At 31.2% G+C, this 23173-nt stretch overlaps 1 protein-coding gene across 2 annotated transcripts in view; it reads right to left on the bottom strand.

The window, feature by feature from the left end:
- Window positions 1–23173, bottom strand: part of LOC145254675 (prosaposin-like) — a 113494-nt gene that overhangs the window by 64003 nt on the left and 26318 nt on the right. For both annotated transcript variants that reach the window (XM_080113320.1, XM_080113321.1), the window contains exons 2-4: window positions 6015–6178; window positions 5653–5724; window positions 2872–2934 (exon numbers count right to left, since the gene is read on the bottom strand). In XM_080113320.1, the coding sequence (XP_079969446.1) occupies window positions 2872–2934; window positions 5653–5724; window positions 6015–6178 (299 nt within the window). The remainder of the gene's footprint in view (window positions 1–2871; window positions 2935–5652; window positions 5725–6014; window positions 6179–23173) is intronic.

The raw sequence follows: 23173 nt of genomic DNA, 5'->3' as shown, positions 1-23173 counted from the left end.
AAAGAAAGTATGGCCATATAGAATAGAGAAGCAATTCTGGCAAACACTAAAAAACAGGTGGCTTTAATTGCTACCCTGTTTCTTTCAGTTTCATTGGGACTTACTTTCTTCGTCACTTCCAAAAACAACTAAGTTTTCACAGGAACATGTTAACTCAAAGTATCTTCAACAACTGAAAATCGTTTCAAGTTCCAACAGAAAAAAGTCAATGTTAAAAATTTAGAAACCCATATGAAACAATGGCTTGGTGAACTGAAATCCGAGTCCTTCCGTGGTGACACCTGCAACGTTCCGTGACTCAACGTCAACATTGTAGAAGACTGGAATGTCCCACGCTGAAATTCCTATAAACATGCAGCCATATCTCCAATGATCTCAGCCACCAAGAGTGTAAACTTTCACACACACACACGAAAAATTTTGATACTTTTCTAGTTTTTATTTGAGAATTTAAAAACATCTCAAACTTTAGTAATTTTCTAGCATTGAAATTCAAGTTTTCCTTTGAACGGATGAATACTGTTAAATGTTCGTGCAAAAAAAAAAAAAAAAAAAAAAAAAAAAGCATTCCTGTTTCTTTTTCGACGTTTGTAGCAAATCTGTCTTTCTTCCCCCTGACATGCGAATTCACTGTACCTTCAAACGACAGAGTCAGCAAAAAAGTTATTTTCCAATTAAAGAAATACCGGCTTTTTTTATATGCTAAAATTCGACCGCATCTTAATTTGCGTATGTCACCTTTTTCGTTTCGTATTGGTTGCATTTCGAATGTGAATGTCTGACTTATTACAATATTCACACGCCACTACTGGACGCTTGTTTTTATGACTTGTTACACTTGCAAAATATATTTTACATGTTTGTAAAATTGTTAATACAAATTTATTTTGTTAATTCACGTTTTTTTCACGTTCATTCCAAAAATAATGCATTTGAAAAAGATAATTTACGCTTCATGAGCATAAACTCTGTAAAAAACTCAAGTTAGATAGAATTTACACTAGAATGCTCCAGGCAGTGTTAAATGTTAACTGGAAAACACACCCAACCATTATCTGTCCATATGGTTGGTTGCTCAGGATCTATTCAGTAATAAGAGAAAGAACTCGATATGCCAAACATTGCAACAGAAAAGAGTTCATTAGTGATGCGGTATTGTGAGGAAGATCAGTCAAGAGGTACACAAATTTAATGACAGCAAACTCTTGCTTACAAATTGATCTTAAGGCCATGGAAGATAGAGATCTGTGGATTGGTTAGTTGGTTGTTTTACGGCATATCAACCCTTTTCAGTTTATTTAATGCTGAATCCAAAGATTTTGAACAAAATTTTTTTAATAGAATATTTTTTGTTTTCAAGTCAGATTCTATTTAACGCATAGTTGGGACCCTAGCAGGTACTACCACTCCAGGTCAGAGTGGACCTGGGAGCAATGGCAATTAAAGGGTGACTCCACACTCCCCAAAGCCCGCAAGCTGGGGCCTCACCACTGGATATAGTTTAAGGTCATACGAGGGGCATGCAATAAGTAATGCCCCTGATCCACTTCCAGTTGTCTGATCTAGCTGAAATTTTGCATGTGCAATGATTTATATCTCTACGGGTTATGTGGCAAATTACAGCTCTGAACTAATTGTGGTTTCTGTTTTACAGGTGTTTGAACTGAGTCAGGTGTGAAATGGAGTCTGTTGAATGTCAAGCAGTGATCCGGTTTTTGTATTTGAAAGGATGCACACCACAGGAGACTTGATTACATGAAAGAAACATATGGTGATAATGCCCCCATCATATGACCTTGTAAAACGCTGGCATCGTGAATTCAAACATGGCCGGAAGTCTGTGGAAACAGCTCCCAAACCTGGCCCCCCCTTCTGCCATTAATGATGCATCTGTCTAAGTTGAAGCTGCCATTTTGGAAGATCGGTGCATTACTATTCGCCAAATACCCCAAGATGTCAAGATTAGTACAAGGTCTGTGGAAACTATCATTCATGACCATTTGCATAAGGTGTCTGCCAGATGGATTCCAAGGTTGCTCACACCATTCCAGAAGCGAGAACGTGTTGAGTGCACGAGGATGAATTTGGAGATGTGCCAAGAAGATGAGTCAAAGTTTTTCAAAAGACTGATTACACAGGATGAAACCTGGGTCCATCACTATGATCCAGAGACCAAAGCCCAGTTAATGCAGTGGAAGCACTTTGACTCACCACCTCCAAAGAAGGCAAGGGTGCAGTCCTCCGCTGGCAAGGTCATGTTCAGTCTTCTGGGACTAGGACGGAGTAGTGATGACAGATTTCCTGGCAAAGGGTACCACAATTACAGGAGCCTATTATGCTTCACTTTTGAGGAAATTAAGGGAAGCTATCAAAATCAAGAGGCGGGGCAAGATCAGCAAAGGTACCCTTCTCCATCCAAAACTCGCATGTCGCCAGATCAGAAGCACAAGCGTGTGGTTATGAAATCTGACACCCCATACTCCCTACTCTCCTGACCTTGTACCTTCTGACTTTCACCTCTTCCCAGCCATGAAGTCGTTTTTGAAAGGAAAGCGTTTCCCAGATGATGCAGCCTTGATTTTTGAAGTCACGTCGTGGTTGGAGGACCAAACTGGGGCGTTCTACAAAAACGGTCTCCAGAGCTGCATCAAACGATGGGAGAAATGCATAACTCTGGGTGGTTCCTATGTAGAGAAAGATTAATAACTGTGCCAAGTTTTGTTGCTCTACTGCTATGAGAAGTGGGTCAGGGGCATTACTTATTGCACACCCCTCGTATCCAGAACAGATCTGTGGAAGGAAAGCGTCAATTTAGTCCAGTCAACTCATCAGATACGATGATGAAAAAGATAATTAAAATAATTTACTTACTTCAGGTCTCGAGTCTGCTGGCATTTGATAACACAAGGTATTCAAGTAATTCTTAATGTTTTCCTGAAAAACAAAATATAAGATTACAAAGATTTATAAATGATTAAAGCCTACATTCCAAATTAAGATGTCCATCTTACTGTTTATTTTTATTTTATTCTTTTTTTTTTTTTTTATTATTTAAATATGTTGAAATGTTCAATTCTTGACAACATCCGTTCCTATGTTATTCAACTGGAATTCATTACGGAGATGAATATTATTTATTAATTTATTTTATTGCGGACTATTATCCTCATCCTTTTAGTTGTTGCTTCATGATATTTTGGCCAATTATTTCCTCTGGCCTTCATCAGCTGGTAATCGTAATGGGATAGGAACAGGAATCTAACTGCATCCTCAGCAATTACTGCCTTCCATAGTTGTTGTCTCACCACATTTTGTCCAAGTAAACCTCTGGCTTGGGTAGGATTGAAACCGCTACCTTCCTTGACCGCCTCTTTGGGGCCAAATGCACAGTGGATAGAGATGTTGAATCTGTATGGTTCCAGGTGAGCATTACCCGGCCAAGGGAGATATTTATCAGCAAATTAACCAAATTTCAATTCTCAGCAAATCATTTCTTCTTAAAACCAAACTATTGTTATCGGGAGATGTAGCTCAGTGGTAGAATATTCGACTACAGATCAAAATGCTTCCTTGTTCAAGCCCATGGGTACCTCACCATTTTATTTTAATTTTTTCTTAAGAGTTCAATTTACGATAAAAAGGGGGGGGTACAATTTAAAATGGCCACATATTTCTTTATTTGCAAATTATAAAACTAAACATTAATCAAGTAACTTTTCCAGGACATTTGTCGTCAATCCCAAATATTAGTGGGCATGATATTGTGAATAGACGGAATTTGATAACCATTTTTTTTTTTTTTTGCAAATTAATCCACCAGGCAAATTATTCCTCCTAATATAATATTCAATAGAGGATGGATTCTATAATAGACAATCTGCATAAATTACACAATCTGCATAAATTACACAATCTGCATAAATTACACAATCTGCATAAATTACACAATCTGCATATATTACACAATCTGCATAAATTACACAATCTGCATAAATTACACAATCTGCATAAATTACACAATCTGCATAAATTACACAATCTGCATAAATTAAAATATCATGTTTAAGTGTATTGTACGACCGGGCAACACCGGGTGTCCAGCTAGTACTACACTAAGATACCTCATCCCAAAGAAACCAGGTTTCGGTTGTGTTTTTAACTTAATTCTGGCTGTTTTCCTGTTGCAAAGTTGCATGCTGTCCTACGTCCTTACATTTGATAAGCGTTGAATCCCTCACTTCCGAGTGTTCCAAGCCATTACGACCGGTTGGCTTGACGGTCTCCAACAATCGTCTCAAGTTCTGACTCAACTAAAACCTACAAAAACATCTTCCTTCTAATGATGTAATCAACATGTATCACTCATGACCATCACGTGATGTCCGTTATGTATTCTTGTTCATCTAAAAGTTAAGCGTCAACTAAATTCCTAACTGACATGTTCTGTTTTGTAACATTCCTTTCTATTAAAAGAATTTCTGAATATTTTCCCCTACATAGCATTTAATAATAATCGATCAGGATTATCTGGCGTTGCCCCGGCATGCTAATATAATACTATGTTGCCTTGACTCGTGATGTGGCAAATCCACTTGAAACTGGTTCAACCCACTCCAAGTGATGCCGTCACAAGTACAGTGGTGTGAGAGACCAACACTGTCAGATGAGAGCCGGGTTCATTTGAGGGATGGTATCAATTAGTTGACAAGCAGCTCTTATGCAACAATTAAATTCTTAATTGAACCAAATTGTTATAAAAACATAAATTACTAGCGGGACCTGTGGAAATTCCACAGCAGCAGCTTTCATATGTAGTATATTGCTACTGGCATTCTGTGAACGTTTAGTCAGAATGGAGACTCCGATATTGTATTATAACCGTAAAAGTATTTAAGTAATTTGGTTGATGTAGTGTCAGAATATATCTGGTTATGGTTTTTCTCCAATATCCTTATAGGAGTCTGCGACATATTTCCATTGTACAGACATCTGGCGTGAATAGAAACCCCACAATATTATATCATCTTCAGATAGAACAGATACTGCCCTTGGGTTGTAGCCAGAAGGCCAATGTATATTGAAGTTTCAAATACATACCAAAAGTGACATTTTATGTAATTTTTATTTTTACATTATTTCTTAGGTAATCAGGAGATCCTATTTATTAAAAAAGGTAGGTGATACCATACTACGAACATTAAATTAGTGTGTGTGTATATATATATATATATATATATACACACACACACACACACGTTTTATTTAGGTTTCTGTAAAAGTCTGAGGAAGCTACAGATGGCAAAAAAAACAAAAAAAAAACGGCCGGGTAGCTGAAACAATGTAACTTAACAGAAAGATACGATAAAAACGCATATTTGCTCTACAACAGTATTGAGCACTTCAGTTTTTATTACTTACCATTTCTACTAAATATATATATATATATACATACTTTTAATGTTCGTAATATTAAAGTAATGTGTGTGTGTGTGTGTGTGTGTATATGTATATATATATATTTTTAATGTTCGTACTATGGTATCACCTATCCTTTTTAATAATAGGATCTCCCGATTGAATAATTTATAATCTGGAAACAGTGACATGTACTTATGTTAAAAGGTACTACTGTATTAATATATAGATACTTACAGGTTTCGTGTTGTGTGCTTTTAATAGCCGCGTTCCATTGACAAAGTATTCACAAACTTCACAAACGTTAGCCTAGGAACAAAAAAAAAAAAAAAAAAAGAAAAAGAAAAAAAAAAAAAAAAAAGAAAAAAAATCAATTATCAATCGTCAACACAATCATAATTATACTTTCAACAAGAAAGTGAAGGAATGGCATAAGCTGAAATCGAACTGAAAGTTCCAACCTACACTGAGTGGACTTGCAGAACTCGATGGAGGCAGTATTGGTTGTTTTTAACCTTTTGAGATCCACAGTTCTCATTGGCTAGGTTTTGCAACCATAGAGAAGTTTGGACAAATTAAAAAAATTTTTTCTTACTTACATGAACTGACCGTTCACTCCAAATGGATGCGCAATGTTTAAGAGTGCCGCATTCTTTGGCCTTGCTGATGTGACTGCACCAATAACTTGGCCCCCATGTACACTTGTTCATTCCTAGCATCGGGTAGGAACGTCGAGAAATCAACGTGTTGCCCAGCGCACATCCTGAAGAGAAAAAGAAAAATTTTAATCTTAGGAATCTTGTAATGGTAAGAAGGGGTGCGCGCATGTGTTTGTGAGGGGGGAAGGTCTTTTTCGATAAAAACCATCACTCGATATATGTCAGCATTAAACGTCTAAAGATTTACAGGCATCGAAAACCTACATTTTTAATTTGACACTGAAATTTGGTTTTTGGACAAAAGCACACATTTTCCAACAAACTTTGAACAGACAGAATTTGGTGATAGAGCTACAAACATAAATTTTAGATTAGCCAGTGAATGGTGGGTAGTTTTGTTTGTATTTAAAATATTTAATCCAATAAAAAAAAATTGGAATCTTTCAAGTAGAGATTTTCTGAGTGTGTTTAAAATTAAGATTTTAAAGAACTTTGCCAACTAAGCAACTTATTAACCCAACAATCTATCTATATAATTATAAAACTGAAATGACCTTGTAACCACACATCTGGTTTACGACTCCCGGTTGTGCATGCATGTATAAACCCATAACAGCGTAAACAAATAAACAAATTGCTGGAAAATGTGGGTGGATGATATGTCTCAACGTCATGATCTGATCGAATAATACATGTGTGTGTGTGTGTTTATTGTACAAACATTATTGGTTAGATATGTACATATGTTTTAGTAGAACCTCAATCCAGAGAAATCACCTCACCAGACTGAAAAGAAGCAATATTAAAGCCAAAGTCGAGATTCATTCATTTTATATATAAAAAGATATCGTAGGCGCGACTTAAACTCTGGAAAAGGATAGGTAGGTGGGGCTAGGAAGCGAAGATGCGGAAAAGAGAAATGGGAGAATACATTCCAGTGCATATCAGGAGGAATTTTTTTGTGTTACTTTAGTTTAAGGACTAAGTATCTTTACTTTGATCTACAGTGGTCATTCTGTGTCGTAAGGTTACTTTTTATTACCAGGGTCATCCCTTCATTGCAGACTTTCTATCCCTTAAGTGTTAATGCATTTAATCTGACCCATAATTTTACCAATGAACTCCATTTATTTCTTTTGCATTATATATACAAAATGAACGAATCTTGACTTTAATATGGTTCTTTTTTCAATGTAATGAGGTGATCTCTCTGAATTGAGGTTCTACTGAAACAGCTATGCACATATGTAACCAATAATGTTTGTATAATAAATATACTTATACACTTGCTGTTCCCCATTGAGCACTCTTTAATAAACACGTGGGTTTCAGTGAATCTACATCTAGGTGTCACTTTTTTCAGTCTGATGAGGTGGGTCTCTAAAATTGAGATTCCACTGAAACATGTATGCACATGTGTAACTAATAATGTTTGTATAATAGACATACAATTTGTGCAGGTGATTGTTAATAGTATGTAGACAATGAAGCTTAAAAAAATCTGTTATCTTAAGAGGAAGTTATAAGTGGAGAGCGTCTCCATAATAAATTGTCGGGATAATTAAACAGGATTATCGTCCAGATGGTGTCACTTTCAAGTAGATTAACACAGGTCAGCTGTACAAGATTAAAGCAGATTAAAGCACATTTTCCTTGAGGGAACACAAATGAGATGAGGGTACGCACAGGCACAATCTTTCTTCAAATTCCAATGTTGGTGTGGTTGCTTTTATTGCATATCAAGCAGTTGGGATCATTTAATGCTGAATTCAATCATTTTGAAAAAAAAAAAAAAAAAAAAAAAAAAAAGATTTTCTACTAAGTTGTTAATAGTTTCAAATATCGTCCTGAATAAAATTGGCCACATATTTGTAAACATTTTGTTTAATTTGAAAATAAATTATTTAATTGGAATTTATTATTGAGAGGAGTACTATTTATTAATTTATTTATTGCATTCTATTGCGGCTTTGGGTAGAAGTGACACCACTCTTCAGACAATGCTCACCTGGAACCGTAGAGATTCAACATTTATCCACTGCGCCATGGGGCCCTAAAGGCGATCAAGGTTGGATTTTTTGATATTATAAATTCATGTTTATTTGATCTTCCATGGTCGGGTTCATACCAAATGGTATATATATTTAACTGGAATTCATTATTGAGAGGAGTACTATTTATTAATTTATTTATTGTGGACTATTAACAGACATCTTTCTGCTCAACTCCCTACATAGTGCCTCTGCAAATTATGTCCCAGATAGTATCCCTCTACATCAAAGTGGCACTGTGCCTTGTTTGGGGTAAAAATGCAATATATATATATATATATATATATATATATATATATATATATATATATATATATATATTGCATTTATAAAATGCAATATATATATTGCATTTATAAAATGCAATATATATATATATATATATAATTTATAAAATGCAATATATATATATATATATAATTTATAAAATGCAATATATATATATATATATAATTTATAAAATGCAATATATATATATATAATTTATAAAATGCAATATATATATATATATATATAATTTATAAAATGCAATATATATATATATATAATTTATAAAATGCAATATATATATATATATAATTTATAAAATGCAATATATATATATATATAATTTATAAAATGCTATATATATATATAATTTATAAAATGCAATATATATATATATATATAATTTATAAAATGCAATATATATATATATATATAATTTATAAAATGCAATATATATATATATATATATATAATTTATAAAATGCAATTATATATATATATATAATTTATAAAATGCAATTATATATATATATATAATTTATAAAATGCAATATATATATATATATATAATTTATAAAATGCAATATATATATATATATATATAATTTATAAAATGCAATATATATATATATATATAATTTATAAAATGCAATATATATATATATAATTTATAAAATGCAATATATATATATATATAATTTATAAAATGCAATATATATATATATAATTTATAAAATGCAATATATATTTATAATTTATAAAATGCAATATATATTTATAATTTATAAAATGCAATATATATTTATAATTTATAAAATGCAATATATATATATAATTTATAAAATGCAATATATATATATAATTTATAAAATGCAATATATATATATAATTTATAAATTGCAATATATATATATAATTTATAAATTGCAATATATATATATAATTTATAAATTGCAATATATATATATAATTTATAAATTGCAATATATATATATAATTTATAAATTGCAATATATATATATAATTTATAAATTGCAATATATATATATAATTTATAAATTGCAATATATATATATAATTTTTAAATTGCAATATATATATATAATTTTTAAATTGCAATATATATATATAATTTTTAAATTGCAATATATATATATAATTTTTAAATTGCAATATATATATATAATTTTTAAATTGCAATATATATATATAATTTTTAAATTGCAATATATATATATAATTTTTAAATTGCAATATATATATATAATTTTTAAATTGCAATATATATATATAATTTTTAAATTGCAATATATATATATAATTTTTAAATTGCAATATATATATATAATTTTTAAATTGCAATATATATATATAATTTTTAAATTGCAATATATATATATAATTTTTAAATTGCAATATATATATAATTTTTAAATTGCAATATATATATAATTTTTAAATTGCAATATATATATAATTTTTAAATTGCAATATATATATATAATTTTTAAATTGCAATATATATATATAATTTTTAAATTGCAATATATATATATAATTTTTAAATTGCAATATATATATATATAATTTTTAAATTGCAATATATATATATAATTTTTAAATTGCAATATATATATATATAATTTTTAAATTGCAATATATATATATATAATTTTTAAATTGCAATATATATATAATTTTTAAATTGTAATATATATATAATTTATAAAATGCAATATATATATATATATAATTTATAAAATGCAATATATATATATATATAATTTATAAAATGCAATATATATATATATATATAATTTATAAAATGCAATATATATATATATAATTTATAAAATGCAATATATATATATATATATATAATTTATAAAATGCAATATATATATATATATATATAATTTATAAAATGCAATATATATATATATATAATTTATAAAATGCAATATATATATATATATAATTTATAAAATGCAATATATATATATATATATAATTTATAAAATGCAATATATATATATATATAATTTATAAAATGCAATATATATATATATATATAATTTATAAAATGCAATATATATATATATATAATTTATAAAATGCAATATATATATATATATATATAATTTATAAAATGCAATATATATATATATATATATAATTTATAAAATGCAATATATATATATATATATATAATTTATAAAATGCAATATATATATATATAATTTATAAAATGCAATATATATATATAATTTATAAAATGCAATATATATATATAATTTATAAAATGCAATATATATATATAATTTATAAAATGCAATATATATATATAATTTATAAAATGCAATATATATATATAATTTATAAAATGCAATATATATATATAATTTATAAAATGCAATATATATATATAATTTATAAAATGCAATATATATATATAATTTATAAAATGCAATATATATATATAATTTATAAAATGCAATATATATATATAATTTATAAAATGCAATATATATATATAATTTATAAAATGCAATATATATATATAATTTATAAAATGCAATATATATATATAATTTATAAAATGCAATATATATATATAATTTATAAAATGCAATATATATATATAATTTATAAAATGCAATATATATATATAATTTATAAAATGCAATATATATATATAATTTATAAAATGCAATATATATATATAATTTATAAAATGCAATATATATATATAATTTATAAAATGCAATATATATATATAATTTATAAAATGCAATATATATATATAATTTATAAAATGCAATATATATATATAATTTATAAAATGCAATATATATATATAATTTATAAAATGCAATATATATATATAATTTATAAAATGCAATATATATATATAATTTATAAAATGCAATATATATATATAATTTATAAAATGCAATATATATATATAATTTATAAAATGCAATATATATATATAATTTATAAAATGCAATATATATATAATTTATAAAATGCAATATATATATATAATTTATAAAATGCAATATATATATATAATTTATAAAATGCAATATATATATATAATTTATAAAATGCAATATATATATATAATTTATAAAATGCAATATATATATATAATTTATAAAATGCAATATATATATATAATTTATAAAATGCAATATATATATATAATTTATAAAATGCAATATATATATATAATTTATAAAATGCAATATATATATATAATTTATAAAATGCAATATATATATATAATTTATAAAATGCAATATATATATATATATATATAATTTATAAAATTAAATTTTTTTGCTGAAACTTTCATTGTTAAAACAACTTATTCATAGAAGACTTTCTCTTCATTTGTTGGCGGTATTAATCAGAAGGGTTCTTTTGTGACAATGACCGATTCTACACATGTGTCAGATGACATCGTTACCTGATTTCCTTTAAATAGTTGAAAAACCGAACAAATTTCGTGAACGTTGCCTTAGCTCAGTTGGTTAAGGCCTTGGTTCATAATCTAAATGTTTTGGGTTCGAATCGTGGTGCGAGATTTTTTTCTTTTTCGATTTTTTAAATCTTACTATCGAAACAGGCTTATTTACGCCATTTTTCATGTGTTCGTTTTTCTGTTTTCATCGTTCGTTTGCCTTACGTAAGTTTTTTTTTTTTTTCCCCCGCGTAGTGTTAATGTTTTCTTTTTTTACTTTGCTTATAACAAACAAACATACGTCGTCGTCGTAACGCTCGACGACTTCCGGCCGCGCACCTGTCAATTTCGTTCTTAAATAAATTCAAACATCTTTCACTAACTCATTCTGGCTGGCTGATTTTATTTTCGAACTTCGCCTCAGGGCTTCGGGTTCGAAACTTATGAATTCTTGGTAAAATTATTTATTATAAGAAATGGAAGTTTATAACAAACAACAGTCACTTGGATGTAAGTGTGACACCAAATAAATAACATGCTTTCATATCAATATATAGATGATAGGCTAAGACATATCCTTGAATGGCCTTCAAGCCTTTATAAGTGGTGACTCAATTAATTAAAGGAGGAATGGAAAGTTAGTAACTTGAAAAAAAAAAATCATTTTGTCAGGTCCTCCACCTTAAGATAAATTTATTTTGTGATAATTTGTTTTATCTGCACCCCCCTTCTTTATTTACACATAATTCACTTCCTTATTTACCTTTTGCATATAGTCTCTTCCTCTAGAGTTTCCTAGAGGAGGTTGATCACTTCAAATACTCAAGTTTAATGTTTTTCATTGTAGGTCAAGGATCTGATAAAAATATGAATCGACAAAGGTGTGGGATATATGCGAAAGGAAAGGAAAAAAAAAAGATACCGTTTAAGGCTAGGTTATGGTTAGAAACAAAAACAAGAAAAATAAGTAATATACGACGTACCGGGCATATCTGCATCGCTCTTTGGGAAAGGAAAGGAAAGGATGGCTAGCTCATTTATATACCCGAAGGGCATCTTGGGGAGGCAGTGCATGATGGGAGAAGCTATTTTTTTTGTTGTCTCTTCCCTTTTTTTTTTTTTTTATAGGATATAAAAGCCGGGAAAAATTCCTTGCAAGGAAGATAAGAAAAGAGTCGTGAACATCTCTTGAAAAGCATTTCGTGTTGCTGGCGTTCAGATTGTGCGGTGTGACATTGGTGGCGAGAGGCCAGGTATAGTCGATTGGAAAACAAGGCAAAAACGTGCTTTTGCCGAGCGAGTGACTCACTCCTTCCCGAACACCAGAACCGAATTCTGATCGTAACCTCACAACCAGGACGATCCTTCTCTATGGCTACAAAACCTGGCTGATGAGAGCTGCAGCTCTCAAAAGACTAGAATTGTCAGACTAATATTGTCTTCAGAGTTCTGGCACCATTCCATCTCCAATACTCAAATCAGGACGCAATGCAGGATCATACCTTCAACTAGTTTCTTAACAGAAAGACTTTGATGGTTCAGTCACATTTTGTGTCAAACCTAGGAGAGTTTATGACGCAATAACTCCAGAACCACTCTAAGGAAGGATACAATCAGTTTCATCTATTAATATTTTTTTTTTTTTGTTGCTAAGTAGTCCTTGTAAATAATCGACATTTTAATATATCGAATGATTTTAATCTAGGTATATAAAAGGAAAAATGTGTGTGTGTGTGTTTTGCAAAAATTTTCCATACAGTCAACAGATTTTCCCAGATTGGTATCATTTTGAAGCTCGAACCTTCGGACGACAAATATTGAAAAATTGATTAACATTAATTCCTTCACCTTCACCTTGTTTTTTTTTCTACAGGAGGGGGTAGCAAAAAATTCCTTCATTTTCCTTTATTACTACAACTATGGCATGATGTTTGACTGAGAAAATGTTGACATTAGTAAATGTTTAATTTCGTCAGTTCTCAGTTTTGTCTCTTTAGCATCAGGGTAACGTGTCAGACTTTTTTTCCACCTTAGCCTCAAGGCTTCAGGTTTGAGCCTACCTCCATACCAATTTTTTTTTTTTTTTTTTTTTTTTTTATAATATTTAAACGCCCATTTTGTTTTGATCTACACCCCCTTCCCCCAACACACACAGCCAAACACCCGGGCAATGCCAGGCACCCCTGCTAGTCATCCAATAAAGTAAATCTTTGAAAGTAATTTTACTCAAATAAATATAACAAAGCAGTACTAGATGTGACGATTTGGGAATACCAGGTGCTGTATGTAGGAGGACATTGGCACTTCCATGCAAGATCTGCAAAAAAAACTAATATGATTATCTCCCCCTGACGGAGATAACCAAACAACTGGGGATTGCTTGTGAATATAATATTCCCATAAATCTGCCTCTTTCAGAAGAAGCTGGTTGACAAAGGTGAGTGATAAGATAACATATTTACAGAAGATTTTTAGTAAAAAGTTTTTAAATCCTATTTTAAATAATTTAATCATGGAATTAAATCTACCATAATGCATTTTGATTTATTCATAAATCATTTTTATTTTTAGGAAATTCTCATGTACAAATCCTCCAATTAGTAACTTTTTACACCTTCATTTTATTAAAAAAAGCTTAAAACATTACCATAATTTCATAATTTGCTTCAGTTAGTAACTTAACTTTCAAAAATCCTGTTTAAGAAAAAAAAAAATTAAAGAAAATAAATACAGCCAGTTTGAAATGAACCAATAAAAAAAAGAAAAGAAAAGAAAACATGTGCTACAGTGCCCTAGCTATTAAAATATAATGTTAAGAGACACATGACACACATCAGCCTAGAAATATCATGAGACTTGGCATTCAGTCATGTGAAGTTAGTGTCACATGACCAAAAGAAGGCGGAGTTTTCATATCAAAGCTGTCTGTACTTTAGGAAAGGAAAAAAAAAAAATGTTTACACACAAAGAACTTTAGATTTTTCTAGTCTGAACAAACCACAATGAAAGGAAATTATTATTTAGTACTGGCAGGAAGAGCTGGCATTTCTCTGGGACTGAAGGAGCAACACTCCTTTTTTTCACCATGCTCATAAACTCCATGTTACCCCCCCACCCCACTCCATTTTCTTTTGTTAAACCAACACTTTTTTGGCCAATAGCATAATCTGTAGAATCTGACATTTTGGAAAGTTATAAATCTTTCATTAAAATTAGATGTATGTTTTTAAAAGTTTTAAGGAGCATTCTGTATCATGGCTTCCTTAGGGGACATGTATAAAATGGAGGCTATTGTCATTATCCCCCTCCTCGGGAAATTTTTTACATTTGAACACTAGTTTTAAGATTCTCTAACCTTTCTATAGTGTGCATACTTTCAATAAGTTTTTTTTTTTTTTCAGAGCAGGGTAGAACAGGTGAAAAATTAATTATTATATAAATGATTATGTGCTATGAAACAGGTGCTGTCAAGAATTGAACAATTTATCATGCTGAAAGAAATAAACAGTAAGATGGACAACATCTTGGAATTTGGAATATAGACTTTTTGTAATTTATTTGTATATGCTCTGGAGTTACATCGAGCTTCATAAAGGATTGCTATAGTGAAATATAATTGAATAAGTATAATTTTCCCATACTCACGCATATAAGATTTGTTGACGACTTTTAGCAATAGAAACGCCGTTATTTTTTCCCCCCTACCTTAGCAGATTTAAGAGCTATAAGCTCTTCTTGCTATATATATATATATATAGTGTGTCAGGTCATGTCATATGCTACTGGTACCATGTAACCCAGTACTACCTGCCTCATGGTCGGGTCACCGGCGACTAAACTGGTTCCCCCACCAGACTTGTTTGGTGAGGAGGGCGGCTAGTCTCCCTGAAGGATTAAAAACAAGACCTTCCAAAGAGCGAATGAACCCTTTTTCAGGGTCAACGGCCAACTAGCACCGTGTGTTTGTGTGTATGTATATGTGTGTTGGGGTAGAGAGGGCTCCCGTAAGCCATGGTGAAGAACACCTTTCTAGGAGAAGCAAATCTCTGATTTAAAAAACCATAAAGCAGGAGACCAGTACCTGCATTAAGCTGGTCTGCAGTTTAACTTGTTGCTGACTATCTTGCTCTTGCTTGTTGCTGGATCTCAACATTTTAAACCGAGAGAGAGACTTAGCTGTCGTACAAAGCTAAGACTCTGTAACATCATCTGTGTATAGATACTCCCTCAGACATTTGTCTATTAAAATGGTCCTGTGGCGATGGAAGTCATTTTTGGGTTCATGGACTTTTAAATGTCTGAGGGAGTGGCACTCGTCTGACAAGACGTTGCAATCATCATGTGTGTGTGTGTGTGTGTGTGTGTGTGAATGAACAGCCTCTTTTGTGGGACGCATTTACTTTTTATTAATTATTATGTGCAAAAAATGTATATTATTAAAAGTATTGTATTTTAAAATTTCACTTATATACACACTAGTAGTTCAGCCCGACTTTGCTCGGGCCCTATGTACTGTTCATAACTTGCCCTATGTGTGAATACCCTTTATGTAAGATTTCAAATGTTTAGACCTAAAATTGTCAGAGTAATTCTGTAGAGACCACAGAGGTAATTTTATTTTTAACTTTGACCTCAATTCTAACCCCTTAACATTTATTGTTAAGATCTCAAATCAGTTTTACTCATGCCCATGTTACCTACATCTAAAATTTTCAAGTGCTGAGATCCAAAATTGGTGAAGAAATTTGGTAAAATCTGCAAAGGTCAACTCTTTTCAACTTTGACCTTTTGGCAGCCAAATTTTCACTCCCAAAACCAACTAAAATGCTTGCCGCATGTCTGAATACCCGTTATGTAAAATTTCAAATGTTTAGACTAGAAATTGGTTGAGTAACATTTTAAAATGGATAAAGTTTAAATTTTATCATTAGATTAACCAGCATCTTTGCTGATTGGACGATTTTATTTTATAGAATGTATGCAAAGAGTAAGTCCCTAAAAATGTGTCTTAACGCATTTTTATAAAGATGAAAAAGCAAGTGTTTCTGCTTATAAACTTGCAATCGCAATGGATTAATCATGTTCAAACACAGCTGTTAAGCTTAAATACACCTCCGGGATGATGTCCTAGGTGGGTGGGGGGGGGGCTGCTACAGATACTTAGAATACAATTGCAAATTAAGACTTCTACCCAGTCACGCAGATGGAATGAGAGCAAGCTACACCAGTGGATTAAATAAAGGGTTTAAGTGTCTACCTAACAAACTAAATTATTATCTGTGATTTTTCTTTCTGTCTTCATAAGTCTTACATTCTTATCCAGATTTCAACTCAATTAAAAAATAAAAATACAGAAGAATCTTTGTCAGATTCCAAAACATCACATTAAATTTTTAACGATTTTTAGCAATTAACAGTAAATTGTAGCCATTACAAGACTGATTTTAAAATTTTAGTTCAAATTAAGCTGAAAGTCCATGAAGTCTAACCTTCTCCAGGTACATCTCAAACTTTTGAAATCTTGTATAGATTTTGAGTTTGACAAGATGTACCTGAAAAAAAAAAAAAAAAAAATTTAGACTTCAACGGAAACGTTGTGAGAACTAAGATGAAAATAGTTTGAATAACCCAAATATAATTTTTCAATCATCAAAAAAATTCGAGGGATTAACCTTCGACTTTATTGAATTTTTGCATACACCCTCCAGAGAATTGTCACATGATTGAGGTACGACTTTAAATGACATCTTGTTATGCTTACATCTATTTTCTTTCGAGTGATTGTCGTTTAATTGTTATGACCTTCCATTTCTTGTAATAATTCTACACAAGTTTTGGTTTTGATTACAGCTAAAGAAACTCCAGTCATCTATAATATAAATCTCACCTGTTTGTTTAAATGTATGTATGTTTATATGTCTGCCTAAAAGTTTCGACAGAGGCAACAGATTTTCACGAGATCAGTATCATTTTGAAGCTCGACCCTTCAGACGACAAATATCGAAAAATTGCCCAAAAATATTAATTCCTTCAACATCAACAGAGAGGGGTCGATTTTTTCGCAAGTTATTCAACCCTAATGTTCACGAGGTTCAACCGCCCGTGATGTCACAACCACGGTAGGCACATCGGTAAGACTTTCACCTCTTTCCTCTGGCGCGTTACGGGTTTGAGCCTGCTTACTCCTGTTTTTTTTTTTGTGCTTGCAATTTTCCTTTTTTTTTTTGTTGCTCAAACAACATCCTTACACACACCAGTTTCTTTTTCACGGGTTCAAGCCTGCCTGCCTACTACATTTTTTTTTCTCAACACACCTCCAAACACCACAGGAAACACCGGGCACCCAGGCTAGTATATATATATATTTTTTTTCTTCATAAATTTTAATGGTAACCGCGACGGGATAGGAACTCTGAATCTTCTGTGCATCCACTGCAATTACTGCTTTCTGTAGTTGTCTCACGTTTTCGGCCAAGTAAGCCTTCTGGCTGGCTTTGAGTAGGATTGAAATCGCTATCTTCAGACAATTCTCAAATAACAATAGTTATTCTACCTGATCAACTTTCGTAATTTTTGGATATATTACTATTTTCGACATGACATACTGTCTGCTTAAAACGGCATATTTAAAAAAAAAAAAAAAAAAAAATCGATCCGTCAACTACCTTAATAAGCACCCAAACTCAATACCTCTTATCTTAGAGGGTCCTTTTGGTCTTGATAAGTAGGGAGTCATTAGTGTAAAAATTTTTAAATAAGTTTTTTTTAAATTTAAAAAAAAAAAAAAAAAAAAAAAAAAAAAATTAACAGATGGCTTTATAATACAGTTACTTGTCACTGAATGAAAATGTCAGATTCCAAGAAATCACATTCCATTTTTTTTTAATGAATTTTAGCAATTGTATATTGTAGCCATTACAAGATTGATTTTGAAGTAACTTGCAGAACAGATGGGCATCATCTAAATCCTAAAAATCTGATCATGTAATTCCAAGAGTTTCCCAATTTAATGCATTTTCTGAATACGGTTAAGAAAAAAGGGATTTGGATGCCATCAGCCAGGGACTTGGATGGCAGAAGCAAAGTCGAAAGTAAAGTTTTGTAAGCAAAAAAAAGTCACGTGCTGGACACAAACTTGCATGACTTAAGTTCGTAAGGGAACATGTTATCGATCGAACCACAATGGCACAAATGTTATGACGTTGCAAATTTAGCTTTTTAAAATGAAACAATGAATTGCGCATGCGCAATTAACAGTATTGAAACAGTTTTACTTGAACTCCTCTTAAACAAAACGACAATTCTACATGAAATAACTGACAATTTTTTTTCTAATTTTTTGCTTTTTCTAAGGGTACCAGGTTCATGCAACTTTGATGCAGATGACAAGTTTTTAGCAGACATACAAACAAAGCTGAGATTTATAAATTCCAGTTTGGAATACGATGTAACCCTAAAATTCTCTACGCTAATTTTTTTTTTTTTTTTTTTTGAGGAATCCAAAAATGGCACCAGATTTGCTTAGAAATTAAGTTTCCATTTTTATCAGATTTTGAAAATTTATGTGGGGGGAAAAAAAATTTTTTAAATTATATGGAGGGTGTAGCTAATTTTTTTTTTTTTTTTTTTTTTTTTTTTTTTTTTTTTTTTTACAAAGTTCTAAAATTTCTTAGTTTTTATAATGTCCACAATTACAAAATCTGAGGATATAAGTTTTAAAATCCTAAATTTCTGGAGGAGTTGGATATCATCTTGCATTAAATAAACGTGAATCATAAAGTAAATATTAGATCACACTAAGTTAAACACTGGGAAAATCCCATCATCTGTTTAAAAAAAAAAAATGAAAAAAATTTTTTTTTAAATACCGAAATGCAACTTTGTTCGTATAAGATTCATTTAAACAGCTAACACTGAATCTGCATAATGATTCATAACTAATTAAACTAGATTTTTTTTCAATAGATCAATTAAAACATGGAAATAATCTGATAATAGAACAATTTCATTCACTAAAGTCTTCAATTTTTATTTTTGAGATGAGGATTTATAATTCATATTTGGATTCTTTGGACTACTGTTCTCATCTTGTCATTTTCACATTTTGATCAGTGTAACCTCCTGCCTTCAAGTTTATCTTGTCGAACTCTGAAATCTCCAACGGAAATTTAATACATGGGGGGCAGCATGCTCTCGTTCTGTCAGCCATGACTTTTTTTTTTTTTTACATAGGAATCACCACTTATCAAGGCCAAGCGGCCACTCGAGGATAAGGGTTAAAGAGTGTACAGTAGTCAATTGGACAATATAGTAATTGCCAGTAATGGAAATTCAGTAAATTTGTTAACTTAAGGGGAACGGCTTATCAAGAACTTGTTTACATTGGACTTGAAGACAACCACATTGTAGTCAGCTGGAAAGCAGAAGACAGTTCCACAGGCGTGCAGTTCTAAGAAAGAAGCTTTGTTCATGGAATCTACGTTTAGGTTTAGGCACAGATAACGAGTGGGGGAGGAGGAATTATGGATAGTGTTTTCAGCTAGACGAGTGTTTCTCATAAAAGTTTGGCGAGGAGGGACCATAGACTGAAGCTCAGTGGAACACTTTCCATGAAAATAACGATATAGTAGAGACAAATTCGCAACATCTCTTCTGTGAGATAGAGGTTGCAAGGAAGAGAAAAGGATATCTTCTACGAGGCTACAAAGTCTATTTTGAACTATCAATGCAGAACAAGTCCTTTCTAGCAGCTCCTGCCCAGATGTGGCAACAGTATTCCATCCTTGGACACACCTGGCTCTTATATAGATAGAGAATTGCATCAGCAGTGAGATATCTACTGGATCGATAGAAGGATCCCACCATTTTTCGACATGGCTTAAAATAAAGGGGGGGGGGACAAATTTCTATAATCTAAACGTTTCACACATACTAACATTTTTTTATGGTTTATATTAGTGATGGGCCGATTTATCAGAATATCAGGTTTTTCAAAGTATCTGAGCTGAACAATTCAGACCCAATTTTGATACAGAAAAAAAAAAATCCTCTTTTCCATCATCTTTGTTTTTGTTAATTATCTTATTGCAAAAAGGTTTTACGCATAGAAAACATTTTGTGATGAGGTGCACTGCAAAATTTTTTACATGTGCAGCCATGTAAAAAGAAAAAAAAAAAAACTGCCTTAAACTCTAGGCTGGTTTGTGATACCTACTTATATCTGTTCAAATATTTCTTTTGTACTTGTCTTTGTTGGACCTTTTGATACCCCCCCCTTCTCTGGATATATGATTTGAGATGGTAAAAACCTTGCACTGCTCTTCCCTCCCAACCACCCCCTCTCTTCATATGAGATGAAGATTCAGACAACATTAAAGAGATTAATCGATTTATACTTGATACAAGTCTGCCTATTATTAGAGTGACAGCTGAAGTCACCATGTTTAAAAACATTTGGCAAAGTGAAAACAGTTTTGTCCATAAAGAAAAAAAAAAAAAAAGGTCATCAAGTTTCATACACAAATGTTGATTTTAACAAAATGTAAACATAATGAAAACAGATGAAGCAGACACCACACTGACTAGTTTCCCCAGTCAGAAAGATCAAAGCTTTTAAGTCAGAAATCTTATGAAGGATCAAAATTTGGATCAAAACTGAATCCTGTCCCATTTCAGTATCTGTTCTGATACTATACTTAATATTTTCTGTCCTCAGTCGGTGAAGGAGAACGTCTGGACAAGCAATTTTAGTTCCAATCCGGAAAGCGTTTCTCACAGATGGATTTCATCTAATTTTAAAAACCTCATCGTTCCTCACTTCTACTCTTATATGCAAATAAACAGCTCTTTCCTGCCTAGACAGGGTACAAAACTTAGAACTGCACGTCTTTGGAATTGTCTTCCATTTTCTGCTTTCCAGCGGACTACAATATGGTTGTCTTCAAGTCTAACGTAAACAAGTCTTGATGAGCCGTTCCACTTATTAAATTTATCGAATTTCCATTACTAACGATTACTATATTGTCCAATTTCTACTGTACACTTTAACCTTTATCCTCGAGTGGTCTCCTGCCCTTGATAAGTGGTGATGCCTATGCAAAAAAAAAAAAAATAAATAAATAAAAAATAAAAAACCTGGCTTTGAAACCTTTGTCTTTTTCTCTTCCCTGCTACCTTTCTCATAGAAAGGTATCTTTGCTCTATCATTTTCATGACAGGTGTTCGACCAAGCTTCAATCTATCCCCCCCTCCTCTAAAATACTCAGAACTCGTTTAGCTACAACAGCTGTCAAAAATTACACTTATTTTCTATCTTTGCCTTGAACTAAAAACTCCATGAAGTTTCTTTCTTAGAATTGCCCATCTGTGGAACACAATATGGTGGGGTTGCTTCCCAACTTGCTATAACATGGTAGTTTTCAAATCCGTTGTAAACAAGTTCTAGTTGAGCCACCCTCTGAAATAAATTTCTATCCAATCTCCACCATCGTTGATCATCATGGTGTTGTGGTCTCACTCGACATTCATTCACCTTTACCAGCCATCTATCTATAAATATAAAAGCGAAAATGTATGTATGTATGTGTGTTCGCTTTTTCTGTATGTCTACAAAAAGCTTTTTTCAGAGAAACGGTTGGTCGGTTCACAACTTTTTAAAACTTTTTATATCACATAAATCGTAATATCTCACAGTTAACAACGAAGCTCACCTGTCTATTTAATTTGCTCGATTTCAAGAAGATAAATAAATATTTATTGAATTTCCATTACTAACGATTACTATATTGTCCAATTTCTACTGTACACTTTAACCTTTATCCTCGAGTGGTCTCTTGCCCTTGATAAGTGGTGATGCCTATGCAAAAAAAAAAATAAAAATAAAATAAAATAAATAAAAAACCTCGCTTTGAAACCTTTGTCTTTTTCTCTTCCCTGCTACCTTTCTCATAGAAAGGTATCTTTGCTCTATTTTCATGACAGGTGTTCGACCAAGCTTCAATCTATGCCCCCCCCCCTCCTCTAAAATACTCAGAACTCGTTTAGCTACAACAGCTGTCAAAAATTACTTATTTTCTATCTTTGCCTTGAACTAAAAACTCCATGAACAAAGTTTTTCTTAGAATTGCCCATCTGTGTGGGGTTGCTTTCCAACTTGCTATAACATGGTAGTTTTCAAATCCGTTGTAAACAAGTTCTAGTTGAGCCACCCTCTGAAATAAATTTCTACCCAATCTCCACCATCGTTGATCATCATGGTGTTGTGGTCTCACTCGACATTCATTCACCTTTATCAGCCATCTATCTATAAATAT

This window comes from Euprymna scolopes, chromosome 30, assembly GCF_053919585.1.
Source record: "Euprymna scolopes isolate OS-2025 chromosome 30, ASM5391958v1, whole genome shotgun sequence".
In the NCBI taxonomy this organism is placed as follows: Eukaryota; Metazoa; Mollusca; class Cephalopoda; order Sepiida; family Sepiolidae; genus Euprymna; species Euprymna scolopes.
The sequence above is the reverse complement of the archived record's forward strand: the minus strand, read 5'-3'. Positions and strand labels throughout refer to the sequence as shown.